We start from the raw sequence: 14,967 nt of genomic DNA on the forward strand, positions 1-14,967 counted from the left end.
CCAAGAAACCTCAAGGGGCTTGTGATAGGAGGCCCACTAAAAACTAGTTACATTAATTAAGATACCGTAAAAAGAATAAATAAATAGACGAATAGACCATTAATTATAATAGGGGATGGGCATTGTTAGGGAATACCATTGTCAGGACAACCAAATACCAGAATTTATGTAGAGCAGTATGGTCAGCCACTGTAACTAAACAACTGTAGTAATCGCATCATTGATAGATAGTGTAAACATGCTTACACTTACAGCACAGTAAATTGAATTTTCAGAAGAAATCCTATGTTGTTGTGAGGATTGATGACCATGAATGAACGGTGCTGTAACCTAACCTAGTTATATACCATCACGTATAATTATAATATTCGTTCTTATTTAGCGCTTATTGCACAATGCTTGTAAGCGCTTCACATTATTACCCCGGTAATTTTTTTTTCACCAAACACGTATGGAAACACACTCCCATAATGCAGCTAGTAATCAGCGCAAAGTTGTGTCTTGATCTGAGTACCCATTTTTACGCCTATAAGACTGCATAATTAAAGTGTCTTGCCTAAGGATACAAGCAATGCGACGAGAGTTTGATTCGAACTCAAGATCAGTAATCCAACGTCCAACACACTGCGCCACACGCCACATATGAACTTTCACTCACACATCATGAAGTTTATTGTAATAAAAAGAAACTTGACAACATACTTCTATTGGAGTGTTCATTAAAATTGATTTATTATACAGGAAAAGGCATATTCCTATTACAATAGAAAGAAATAGTATATATTATGATATATAACGAAACATGTAAGATGAATGAGACAAACATATTTCACAATGTATATAATTTTAAAACAGCAACATGTAATAATATTTGAAACCAACATTTGACAAAAAGTTGAATATAATAAAACTGCAAACTGGTATGATGTATGCAATAACAATAGAAATGAATATAATAATGAAAATATTATAATAGTATTATAATGAATAATATTCATAATAGCAATTATATAGTAATAATATTATCTTGAAAAATGTTAGTTTGCTGTTAAACCAACACACGAGATAGAATAAATACCCTGTGTAGAAATAAAATATAAAATCAATGCTGGCATTCCAAGACCCTTATAAATCATTAACATATTTAAGTAGTTATTATTCAATGAAAAAAAAACACAACTTTCCACTTGTTTATTTACTTTTTTAAAATGGTTATTTGAAGTGAGTATTGAAATGTAAGTTATGTTTGTATTCGTTTGTTAGTTATTATATGTATGTTAACATTCATTACAAAACTGGATTTAATACAAAAATCTATTTCTTTTTAGAGAATGAGGTAAATAACATATAAAACTAATTGTTTACCTCATTGTTACATTGTTCTTGTGTTACATATTACTCTATGCATTCTTTAACTATTTTTTGGCATCATTTATTATAATATTTTAAATGCGTTATTTGATGGAGTTATTAAGTAAATTAAAATATTAATAGAACTGCACTAATTTAAAATCAGATGAACATCAAAAACAAAATCACATTCATAAATTATATTTTATATGAAACATAAAGCTGAATCACTGTATTACGGATTTACAAAAATCATAAGTATATTTAGAAATTATATGTAAATAAAATGAATACAATGAATAAAACACTTTACAGTAATACATAACACTTCAATACATAATCATACATCAAACTATCATGGTTGACAATGAAATAAATATCAAATTTTTGAAAATTAGTTTATCAATTTACATGATTGTGATTTTACATTGGTCTTTAGTAAATTTCACCAATGATCCTAATCAAATTCTGAAAGGAATCTTCTACATTTTATTTTAATCCAAACATTTCCCATATAAGATATAGAATTAATATTGCATTGTATTGTATTATCCATATGTCTTGCTTGTGACAACTTATACTTACTTTGCATCCAACTAATTACTCATCTCATCATAAGACATCTCTCAAAATCACATGCATCCTTAATCTTTTATTTTTATCAATAAAATATCCAACCAATCATTAATATTATCTCATTAAATCTTGATTATTAAGAATAAAGTTTAACCCTAGACATATTCAAAATAGTATTTATTTACAATTTTATAATATAGTTATTTATATAGCTGTACTGAAGGAAACTAAAAGAGAGCTGGTTTTAAACATTACACTCTCTAAAAGGCAAAAGCCTTAACATAGCAATCCCTCCAGCCCCATATACACCCAAAAATAAGGTTTATTTCTCGTAATAGTAATTTATACATTACTGCACAACACTTAACTTCTCTCTCTTGTATTTACAAATCTTAACTAGAAGACTTTAGCAAGTTATACCCATGTCTTATTTACACCATTGAGACCTACATAAGTATGTGATATTTCCACTACATTTTTAATTGATTACACATTGGGTAAAATATTCCTAAATGTTAGCTATGCTTAGATGTAATGGACAATGTAATCTGTGATAGCCTGTTTGTAAAATGTGGTAATGAAATGTAGTAAAATTTGGTTCAACAACACTCACTACATAATCAATAGCACCTCCAGTAATTTGCATATTATCTTATTTAACCTAGTGAAGTTAATATTAATTATTATCAATATCAATCAATAATTATGTTTTGCATGCTGCTTCCTTAAATGAAACCATTTTACAAGATAGCTCTAGCTCTGTCTACAATATCAAACTAGTTTGACAAAAAGTGTGATGTGCCCAAATTATGGTAGTGATATGACATCATCGTGTTCATATATGGGCACACACATCACATTTTTTGTCAAATACCAGGACAGAGTCATGATCAGTTGAATTTAAAAAAGAAGATACAGAGCACCATTGTCTAAATATGCAACATGGGTTCAGTATATGAAAAACTGAATAGAAAGTTTTACATACAACGTTATAATTCTACATTCAACATAAACACTGCTAATCATAATACAAAAGAATAAAACAACAAAATACAATAGTTAACACAATCCATAATTACAATATAATCTGTAAACAACAAGTTTAAATTGTGAAATAATAATTGATTGTCATTCCTCGATATCCTTTGATATCTCTTGTTATCTGTAGGATGTGGATAGTTTGCTGAACTGATGGTTATTGGCTATTCACAATGGCTCTGCACAGTTCATAGTGCAAGAAACAGTGATGATACATTGTACTTGAAACTAGAAATGTTTAAGCTAAAATCAGACAATTCTGTATCTAAAATTCATATGCAATGTTTTTGTAGTTGAAATAAACAACATTTGACAAAAACATAAAAAGGAAGATGTATTATATATATAAACAATTTATCGGTTCATCGAGTTTGTCCCCGTTACTGCTTGTGATCTTTTCTGTGAAGCTTGTCGTTGGCGGGCAAGGAAAGATTGTCCACCTCCAGAGTGGATTAGCCGGTCTTCAGCTGCTTTTCGGTGAAGATTCATACCCTATAGTATGCAATAAATATTATTTCAATTACCATATTTATTCAAATAAACGTGATGTTTCAAATAAACGTGATGTTTGAATAAATGCCCTGCTCTGAATAAATGCTCAAATCAAATCAACCCCCACCCCCTACGAATAATAAATAAACAAAAGCCACATGCATATATACAAAATATTGTATCACAACACACTTTTATTTGTAGTAGAATTCATTGATTGACATGATCTACAATTTACCAAGCATTTTGATACAATTTTTACTGTATTTTATCACCTATTTATATAAAAAAAATTATATTTGTTTAATATCTAGGGGGGTATTTATTTGATTATACACGTTACCATATTACACCAAATAGTTGGGGAGCCAGAAAGGGGTTACTGTACCTGCACCCTCTAGCAAACTATTGTTATGTTTTTTTTGCTTCCTTATATCAATACAAATCAATTTTTTGCTGTTGGCAAAAACAAATTGGGTTGCTTGGTGACTACAGGGGCTAAAAGTTAAGACTTTGCGTAAAAGTGGACTGAAACCGCTTTTCTGACCAATGGTCAAGAAATTGGCCATATGAATATCTCAGCAACCACTGGTCAGAAAGTGATAATTGTGATCTCAAATTACTTGCAAATTATTAAATTATATTATTATTCGACTAGACGTACCATTTATTTTGTATCACCAGCATATATATACAGTATTTTTTACAACAATATTTCTATAAGTGTAATCTAAATTATCATAATGAATGGAAAACATGGTATTTGATACTAAATGGGTTATGCAAAGAGCCGAAGCTTTTAAACACATTACCCTTTAAATAATATCTAATCTAATTAGCAAATAAAACAATAAAAGTAAAAATATTTGTTCTAATGTATTCAGTACCAACACTCACAGTAAGAAATTTGGGATTCAATACTATATCTTAAGGTTTTAAGTTTATTCTCTAAGGGCCCATAAATTTACCTTGTGTTAAACCATGGAGGTATACCTCAATGGTTAAACCAAAAACATATACAAAATAGTATTTTTAAAAGAAAATCATCTTCAACATTATGATGCTGTCTTTCAGCCATTAAAAACATTTATCGTAGGAGGAGATAGGAAAATGCCAAAACTAATTTTGAATTGACACTTGGTGAAAATTTAATTCATATCAAGCATCAACTTTCTGTGAATTAAAAACGGCATGTTTCCCACAAGGTTACGCACACAAGCATTTAAAATTTTAAAATGCACAAAATTAATTTGTTATCAATTTTCTATACGTTTCAGGACATTTTGAGCATTTCAAAATGTTCAATATTTTTTGCCGTTGCACGCACGATTTTTGTTCTTCATACATTCTGTGATAGATTTTATGAATTTTAATTGCAGAATAATGATGCACGCGCATGTTAAACTTTAAAAACAGTGCGCTTAAAAATTGCAAATTCAATGCAAATTTATGAAAAAATATGCCTATTTTAAATCTATTATAGCACTTCAGGAAGACAATTGACCCACCATTTTTTCAACTTATTTTGAAAGCTAATGAGTTGAATTCATGTAACTTTGTTGCTTGGCAAGTTGTCTGACGTCATCATATGGAAACTCGAATGACAAAAAATGGATTTTTGTCTCTTTCGTCATAGCTAATCGCATTTAATAGAACATCTCGTTTATTCGTTTTCCATTTTCCCCCCGTTTTTAATATTGTCTATTTTAATTTAGATGACGTCAACACGTAAAAAAATTTGAATAACGTAGGTCACTTATCTTTACAGTAAATTTAAATATGTTATAGCTTGTCAGAATAAACATTTTGCCAATCGGATGTATTATACTGTATATATTATAAGGCATCAGGTCATAAGTGCTGTAACCTTTTTCTGTTTCCTAGCGTACGTGCACGTGGTGTTGTTGTTGTGCGGATAACTAACTCGTCAAAGTGACGAGTTCAAATCTAGTTAAAATTGTAAATATATATATATATATATACAGCTATAGGTTAAATGTCAAAAGAAGGTGTTTTTAACATTTTGTGTATTTCTATTGTATTAGAGCAAAATAAAGTTTCACGGTCATTTTTGGCAAAAGTTTTCCATTAGAGTGAATAGAAATATGTATCTTCAGAGTATTTTGACACCAACTACGACCATACCCGCCCAACAATTTCTGAGATATGAAAAGTGTATGTCAAAGGTCCAATTAGGGTTTATTGACAGTTTTATGATTTTTATTACATTAGAACAAATACAAACATTTATAGCAAATGTAGCCCATTACAGTGAATAGAAATATGGGTCTTCCTAGTAGCTTGTCACAAAAACTATTCCAATACACCCAGTAGTTACCAAGTTACGCCAAGTCTTAACTTTGACCATATTGACCTTTTGCATCCTAGCATCCCAATTTGTTTTCTTGTCTTCTACCTCTCTACTAATGATTATATATAATAATAATAATAGATAATGACATTTCAATAATGTGTTTGTAAAATGCTGATTTGTTTGTTTTAGAAATATACTTACCATATTATACCAAGCTGAAACTATCAATTTCTCTTCTATGTCTCTGGTAACCTTTGACTTCTCTTTTTCACTCTAATGTATACAAAAATAAAATATCTGTAATTATAATTTCATTTTCATTCAAATGTTTGTAACTACTGTGGAGTAACTTTGCGTCAGGGTATCGACACAAATAGAACTATATTTCAAATTTGAACAATAAAATGAAAGCAATCAAGCAGAAGGTTCTGAGTTTGAATCTTGGTTGGGGCGGTCTTTTCTCATTCTCACAGATTTCCTCATCTTTATCATTTCAAATTAATTAATTAATATTCAGTATATCACCAGGCGGCTTAGAATTTGTTCTGTGCCTGTCAATTTATTTTTCAAATTTCATTTTTATTTTAGAATTTGTTCTGTGCCCGTCAATTTATATTTCAAAATTCATGTTTTTTTATTAACATCTTTGCAATTACGACTCACCTCTAAATGTTCTATAGTACGTTGTTTCTCTTGTAGTTGGCTTTTAAGAGCTTGTATCTCTGGTGCTGATCCAGGATTGTGTTTAGGGTCTAGGGTTCGAATCACTGCTTTTGCCTTTTCTAAATACTTCTTATATCTCTCTTCCATTGCCTTCATATCCTGATCTTTCTTAACAAGCTGTGTCTGCATAATTTTAACTTTATCTGCTAAAAAAAAAATTATACAATGTTCAAAAATACATTTTTTATTAAATTATAATGAGAATTATATGCATGTGGCGCGTATCCTTAAGCAAGACACTTTACTTACATTTGCCTCTTAATGTAGGCTGGTATGTCGTTTATATGAATGTCGTGTATATTTTTTGACTTTATTTCATATCTTGATAATATAAGGAATGAAAAAAAATATGTTGCCATTTTTTCTAAAGAAATTTAAAGGACCAAATTCAAGATGGCCACCAATACTCAAATAACCCTATTTAAAACCAGAATATCACCAATAACACAAATTATGAATGTGGAACAAGTCCGTTTTGATGGTATTACACATACAATCTTAACTATGTATAGCGATAATCTGTCGGCCATCTTGGATTTCAAAATGGTCGCCACTAAAAAATAAATTTAAATACTTTTTGTTGTTTCAACACAATGTTCTAAAATAGTCACTTCTCATAGGATTGTCTAAATATAAGGCTGTCTAAAGTTGTCAATGTTCTCTATATAATAGATATATAATACCCCTACTATGACCCTTGAATTACCTAATCGTTCAAAGTTGGAGTTGCAAAAGTATGGAACAACTTACATTGATATCAAATATTCAGCAACAATTAATTCTAAATCTAAATTATAGATCTCATTTCTTTTCATAAAAGTGAAACTTGTATTTCAATGTTTGTATCTCAGACAGGACCACAATATAAAACAAGTGTATTTATACCTTACTGGCAATTATACCCGCCACAGGGCGGCTTTCTAAATTAGTTTAAAGCCTTCTCAGACCCCAGTGTCCCTATACCCGCCAACCTCCACCCCTCTTCAATAACATCCCACACTCTTTTTTAAAAACAAATTCTTCCAAGGACAAATGTCAATTCAACTTTAGGGTTAGGGGTATACATAGCTATGATAGGCCTATGTTTTAAGTACGTTGTAAACTGTGTAAATGAATAGGTGTCATATTGGCTGATATATATAATTTAGATACTGCGGCCCCCAGCCTTCTTTCTCCTATCACCATCCCAGCCACAAAAACAAAACTCCTCCCATGGACAGTTCAAATGTAGTAACTTTTCCTAGTACAACACATCCCAGATACTGGGTGATTGTGTTTAAGACGTTTCCAGTACAAATTATGTTAGCTATCACTACCAACTCATAATCCCTCAGTGCCTGTTTTCAGATGTAGTTTAAAACATTCCCAGTACAGTTTCGGTCTTGGTGACAGGCATACATCCCCACCCCCTTTCCAGGGCTAATTAAAATACTTTATAACAATTTCCTACCACACAGTTCTGGTCAATTTGATTTTTTTTTATTTTACTACCCCTAGCCTAAGCTAAATTAAATCGAAAGTGAGGAAAAGTGGGCCATTTTGACCACATTTTGGCCCCTAATGCTTAGTTCCCACTAGAGACGCAACAAAACAACGTAACGCAACGTAAGAGATTTGACCAATCACAAGCGATGGATTTATTTGACGGTCGCTTGTCATTGGTCAACTGGTTTGCTTTGCGTCTACGTCCTTGCATTGCGTCCTAGTGGGAACCAAGCTTAACTTAGATCCTAGATGGCGGATGATGTTCAAATTAGAACTTTCCCGGTACAATTCTGGTCATTTTGATACCCAATATGTAAGGTTATGTGCAGTAATCCTGTATAAATATGGTGTTCAATAATAAATGCGTTATTGCCATGTAATTCAATGTCTGAAACTTCAAGGCCATGGTCACCAGTATGGTTGGTAAGTTTTCAACCTGTCAACTTTTGGCAGAAGCTTGAAGAAAGATACAGCTCATTCACAAGCTTCATGGGCAGCATTAACTCCCACTTCTCATCTTCTACAATCTCAACCGATTTCATTAGATGTACCTTAAAGTTGACCACCATTATACACTGGTTTGATGAGTGCACATGGTTGTGGTATAAAAACTCATGTACTAGGGAAATACAAGATAATGCCTGGTGATGACTCTTGCCCGAGATGAGTGGAGGTGGACAGAGATGACATCAAGAAGCAATTATTTCGACCTGGTGAATTATATGGCTTTTAAACATGTAGCATTGTGAAAATAGTGTTGCGGCCAGTGCTTTTGTTGTATTGTATTACCTATACAACAGTGACACAAATATCTTAAAAACTCTGCTTTCTCTCTACAACTTCTGACACTTTTCTCGAAAAAATTCAGACAGAGAAAATGATTCTAAGTGACGTATCATTTTGTTTGAAAAACGCTGATCATAAAGATATTAACTTGAATACAGAGAGATGTGGTTAAACTATCCCTATATATGTCAGAGACACAAGACAACGATATCTGCACACATGGAAAGTACACATGCTTTTATAAAATATTTCTTTGCTCATGACCACCTGAACTATGGCCGGTTACTTCCGCTGTATCACTTTCAACAGATTACTGATATTGGAATTTATGAGACGACATGTATGTGTGACAAAGGGAATTGCTGGATTTACATCAATTGATCAAGGTCATTGAGCATGGTATCATTGGAATAACACAAATTAATAATTTCATCAGAGCTGGCAAATCTAGTTGATGAGTTTGAAAGCCAACATTTAAAGAGAGATGATATCTTGATTAATGAAGAATGCTGCAAATCTCACAGAGGTGTTTGTCATGGCATGATGACATTGGACAGAAAATGTTTGAGGCATTGGTAAAAGTTTTGTAGAAGGCAAACTATGTGGGATCCTAAGAAAAGGATGAATATTGGCAAAAAATATATATGACGGTGAATACAGGTGACAAACTTATCAAAGTAAAAGAGGACTCCAATAGAGATTCTTTGTCGTATCACATAGTCAGCTGGTACAGTACTGTATATAAGAACGTATGAGCATTTGGGGGTGAAATGAGGTATTGATTGCAGTACTTTTGCCAATTTGTTTCTGAACAAGCTTGTTGGGATCACAGATCAGTCTGTTGAAGTTTGATGGATACAATAGTAGAGAACGAAGGAAGGTCAACTTACTATATTGCATGCATAATATATGCATTCAAGACAGCGCACTGATTAGAAATATTTCATTTGGCAGAGTTAGTTAATCACCATGTTGTTGTAGGCATATCATTTTGTGTCATTTCAATCTAATTTAATTTAACTTACACACGTTTTAATAAGAAATTTAACCCTTTTTAAAAAAATGGCGGCCATTTTGAAATTCAAAATGGCCACCATTTTGTGTTAATAACCGTGTTGTTGTCATAGGCCTATCATTTTATGTGATTTCAATCAACGTCATAACTTGCACATGTTTTAATAAGAAATTTAATCCATTTTTTAAAAATGGCGGCCATTTTGAAATTCAAAATGTCAAAATACTAATGAATATAGGTTTATAATAATTTTTATATAGCAGAGAACCCATATAGCATTAATTTTAACTTAAAATATTATTCATAATGGGTGTTACTTTGTCCAATATGGTACATTTATTGGATATTTTACGTATTGGTGGCCATCTTGGATTTGACACCCTTAAGCTTTTTTAAAAAAATGGCAACATATTTTTTTTATTACTTTACATCCTAAAGACACTAAATCAGCTGGAATTTTGCTTTTAACAAAAAAATGACACGAAATTACATAGTGGCCTACTATAGGTGTACAAATGGGCACCTAACTTTGCGCTGCATTATGAGAGTATGTTTCCATACTAATATCATTTTTTTGCTTGGTGAAAATATCATGAAAGTGGATTCTTTTGGCATTTTTGATAGTGGAGTTTATTACGGTACTGTTTATGTTGTTCATAAAGGCAACCCATAGTTTGATAAAATAATGACCGGGGTAATAATATGTACAGTGCTTAGAGGTTTAACAACATTTTATTATTTAGCACTTTATCTTATAAAAATATTATATTATATGTGCTCTAATGTTCTCTTTGGAGCATATTGTCAAGGATTTTTCTTAATAAGGTATTTTACAGTAAGGTTAATACAAAATCTCTATTTAATTATGTCTAAATTGTAATCAATCTTCATACAGTTTATTGAACTGGTCTACATGTTTTCATATTAAGAAATTTTACAGGAATGAAGATATTGATGTGTAATGCATTGAAATTAAAAACTTACTATTGGAGACAACTTTGGGCTCTAGATGGTCAATGTATTCCCTCTTTTTCTGTAGTTCTGTGTCGGCTTCAATTAATTTCTCTCTGTAAACCAAGATAACAATATTTCATTTCATTCATAACCAAATACTGGTATTGCTACAAACCATTCTTCAATAATGCACTTCAAAACAATTCCAAAGTAAAGTTTAAAAAATAAATCATAAATGAAGAAGTTTTTTTAATATACAATGAAGCAATCAAAATGCAGTTTCAACTAATCTTTATTTTAAAATAAAATTCAACAAAAATTCTAATACTGAAGTAAAACTGATTTAAGTTTATAAATGTTGTTAGTACAATATGTTACCAAAATTTAGCAAATAAAAAACATCCAGCGGCATTAAATTATAACCATCCATTGGTATTCTAACAACTTTTAATTTTAATTTCCAATAAAATTATTCCAAAAGAAATAAATAAAAAGTAGCTAAATGAAAAAAATCTACACAATGATTTTTTAAGCACATTGCTACAGCATACCTCAAAATATTTAATAACAGCTATCAATAACTAATTATAAAACTACCATTATGATAATACAGCTGTTAGGATACTAACAGCCATTTTCAAAAACACCCCGTTTTCTTGAAGACCTCTAAATATTATATTTTCTTGCCAAAGCACAAAAATATAAACAATAAAACCTAGACGCCAAGAAGAGGATAAACTTCAATGTTGGCATGGAACACAAAGCGAACCTACTAAACAAAACTTAAAGCATGTGTTCCCCAAACTACATACAAAATTAGTTTTTGCATCCACTTTCTGTTGCCTATATGAATCTCTTGCTCTGCATGGCATTCTCACATTATTTGCATTTGACATGCACTGGCTTGATAAGCCTAAAGTTACCTCTTGTTTTGTGACTGAGCATAACCGAAACTGTAAGCCTTAGGCCTGTTGTATCTGGTGCTATAAAGCAAAGGTACACTGTGATGTTGATATAGAGTAGGTCACAGACTGACCAATATACAACATGGTATTAAACAGGTATTCAAGTTGTAAACCAAAGATGTTAAAAACAAATCTCAAAACATGTACCAATACTTTTGCACACTTTTTTTCAAAAACATGACACAATAATGAATTAATATAAAAAGATCTGGTAACAAAATCAGTCGTCATTAATTATCGGAAAAAAACTTGATTATTATGCAATGTGGTATTTCTTCTTATTTTCAAAACTGTAGTAATTTCACATCCCACAATGTGTCCCTTTAAATCTCGAACCACCCTAGAGCTTCACTTTATTTATGGTTTCTAATTGCATAGATTAAAATTTATATTACACATTTTGCTGAGGCTTGATAATAGTTACGATGATACCCAATATTTATGCTACAAAATGATTTACTATAACATTTTGAGGTATACTCACTTTTGCTCTTCAATCTTCAACTTTAAGTCCGTATTCTGAAAATATTCAGTAAAAACTATGTTTAACACACAGTTATTAATACAAATACATTTCTGATAGTGATAAACCAAGTAGTAGAACATAGTCTTGAAATGATAATAATTTAATAAATATGTATTGCCCTTTATGGCAATCAGAACATTATATATATATATGTATACAAGTAAGAGATAACTAGATCGTCTGGTTACAGTGCTCGATACCATTGATAGAGCTAGATATGCATCACAAATAAAAATAAACTTGGTTACTTCATGGTACTTTTATTGACTACAAATTTGTTTCGTATGCTAGCAAAGCTAACACACTCGTCAGGTCAAAAGTACAACCATAACTGCAACTTGGAGGCCTACTAGAAGGCCTACTTTAAGTAGCGGTTGTGTGTGACAGTGGTTGTGTGAACTAGTAGACCGGGGTAACCCCTTACTCATCTCAAAAGTTGTACTAGGTTCTAGAGTGTACATGAGTATTTCTTCTTTATCCGAGAAGACTTGTTCAACCACCAGAACCATGGAGTGGGGCTCAAACCCCTGCTGATACATATTACGGTTCCATTGTCTTAACCACCCAGCCAGACTAGCTTTGTAATCATTACACACAGCTTTGTACCTATATTGGCTGTTCTTCAATATCCAATTTAATTCACTTGGTCAAACACAGTGGCTTGAAATACATTTATCAGTAAACCAAACCACTAAATACTTGTATTACAGGAATGTATTTTTAGTTAACATTAACATTTAATAGTAAAAGAGGTTGTTTTAATTCTTGCTTGTGATATGCAAGGTGTAAGAATAGGAAAATCTAAACTAACAAAGTGAAATCTATTCCTGAAACATACCTGTTTTGAGACGAACATACACATAATATAAAACAATATTTAAAGAATGTTGCAAGCAATACCAATGGAACAAAGAGAAGTACAGTTAAAATAATTGCTATCAGCATATTACCAGACACTGAATTTTCCTAATTTTATTAGAAAAATAAGCAATTCAGAAAATGTAATAAAACAGTTGGTATTATATTAGCATACATGCATATAAATCTATAAAGCATAGTCTAAGGATTTGGTATGGATAATTTATTAACAGTAACATGCACGGTGTTGCGCATTTTACACTGTTAAAACAAGCAAGTGTGGTAAAATTATAATGTGTGGATGTGCTCGTTTTTCATGATATAATTTTTTTTTAAATGCCAATTAAATATCAACTCTACTCTTATGAGATTTTGATTTTTTGTGTAAGATTATCATGTTTTGCAATATACAGATGAAATATGAGAAATATCTATATCAGTATATATAAAAAAAAATAAATTACAGTACTAATAAAAGATTCATACATGCATGCTACTTGCTACTTTATTATGCATATTCATTGAATAAATAGATACCTTAATAAAAAATATAACACTATAACAAAGAGAACATAAGAAAGAAAAACATTTGAAATTAAAGGATACGAAAATAAAAGGATACGAAAATAAAAGATTACGAAAATATAAGGATACAAAAATAAAAGGATACAAAAATAAAAGAATATATAAAACAAAAATAAATGAAATGCAATACTCACAAACTATGTAGGCAACAGCATGTGATGAATATAGCAAAGTTAATAATGGAAAAAAAACACACATAGCTTAATGTATTAATAAAGCATACAGCCAAATATAAACATTTATATTATTGTTAAATAATACAAATAATGAGCTTTGTGTTGTGATTTTATAATAAATATATAAATAATACATTTTTGCTAAAACTAATTTGCTGTGCATAGGACCAATAAGGGTTACAAAGAAATAGGTTTCCTGTGCGATTTTGCGATAATTAGGGTTATAACAAGTAGGTTGTAAGCGGATCTGTTTGTTTGAATGTTCCAGGTTGTAGAAGGAAGCCATTTTTAGAACATCAGCATCATTTCATGCATGTATCAAGTTTATTTATTCTCTATTCTCTCTAAAAAAACAAATTCATTAATCTATTTCTGATCTATTTTCAATTTACATCCCCTGATTTTTCTCTCAATTTTTCTTCAATAACTACAACCAAGCTTGAAAATCATTCACCCTAGCCAACTATAATAGAGTAGTAGATTTTTTCATAATTGTTACAGTAGTTGAACATTTGAAAACAAACTAAAAAAACTTTTTAGGTCGAATAAGATTCTTGAGACTTGATATGCCAATTTCTGTAAATTAAATTTTATGTATAATTAATTTATTTAGAAAATGCGCTACTTATTAGTTGGGTAGCTCATTTTTCTAGTTATATTTTGCACAACTAGCAATGGTTTGTTATTAAATTTCTAGCCCTGAGTATAAGTCAATATGTTCTCTCTGGTCCACCATCATGCGGTTCTGGTACATCATTCTCCTTTACCACAATCTTTCAATCATTCATCCTATGGGCCACAAATTCTCTACAACATCTACTGTATGTTCACAATCTACAACTTTTTGGTCCAATTAATCTTTTGCTAAACTTTCACTCTAACAATTTCTGACTTTTACTGAACTATGACCCAAAACCTAAACTCATCTGGTTTTACTTTCACAAGCGCACTTCCTCTCTCCCCGAGTGTCCATACAATTTCCCTAACTACACACACTTTCTTCATTCCTCCTATAAATATTAACAACTTTACACTTCTTTCTAAATAAGGAAAACACTACTTTTTTCTTTTTTTAAAGCCCAGTTGACACTTGTACGCATTTTGGGCCTGCATTGGATAATGTG

At 31.0% G+C, this 14,967-nt stretch overlaps 2 protein-coding genes across 10 annotated transcripts in view; one reads left to right on the forward strand and one right to left on the reverse strand.

The window, feature by feature from the left end:
- The window catches only part of LOC144845486 (E3 ubiquitin-protein ligase RNF170-like), a 291,346-nt gene that overhangs the window by 232,931 nt on the left and 43,448 nt on the right, over positions 1-14,967 (forward strand). The gene's annotated exons all lie outside the window — the stretch shown is intronic.
- The window catches only part of LOC144845430 (protein Hook homolog 3-like), a 37,486-nt gene continuing 23,221 nt past the window's right edge, over positions 703-14,967 (reverse strand). For 4 of the 9 annotated variants that reach the window (XM_078702758.1, XM_078702759.1, XM_078702755.1 and 1 more), the window contains 6 exons: positions 12,183-12,217; positions 11,657-11,716; positions 10,764-10,846; positions 6,434-6,639; positions 5,972-6,043; positions 703-3,456 (listed from right to left, as the gene is read on the reverse strand). In XM_078702758.1, the coding sequence (XP_078558884.1) occupies positions 3,319-3,456; positions 5,972-6,043; positions 6,434-6,639; positions 10,764-10,846; positions 11,657-11,716; positions 12,183-12,217 (594 nt within the window). In that variant the 3' untranslated portion in view covers positions 703-3,318. The remainder of the gene's footprint in view (positions 3,457-5,971; positions 6,044-6,433; positions 6,640-10,763; positions 10,847-11,656; positions 11,717-12,182; positions 12,218-14,967) is intronic. The other 5 variants (XM_078702763.1, XM_078702762.1, XM_078702760.1 and 2 more) reach the window with 3 other exon arrangements.

The sequence above is a fragment of the Antedon bifida genome, chromosome 6 (genome assembly GCF_963402885.1).
Source record: "Antedon bifida chromosome 6, ecAntBifi1.1, whole genome shotgun sequence".
Lineage (NCBI taxonomy): Eukaryota > Metazoa > Echinodermata > Crinoidea > Comatulida > Antedonidae > Antedon > Antedon bifida.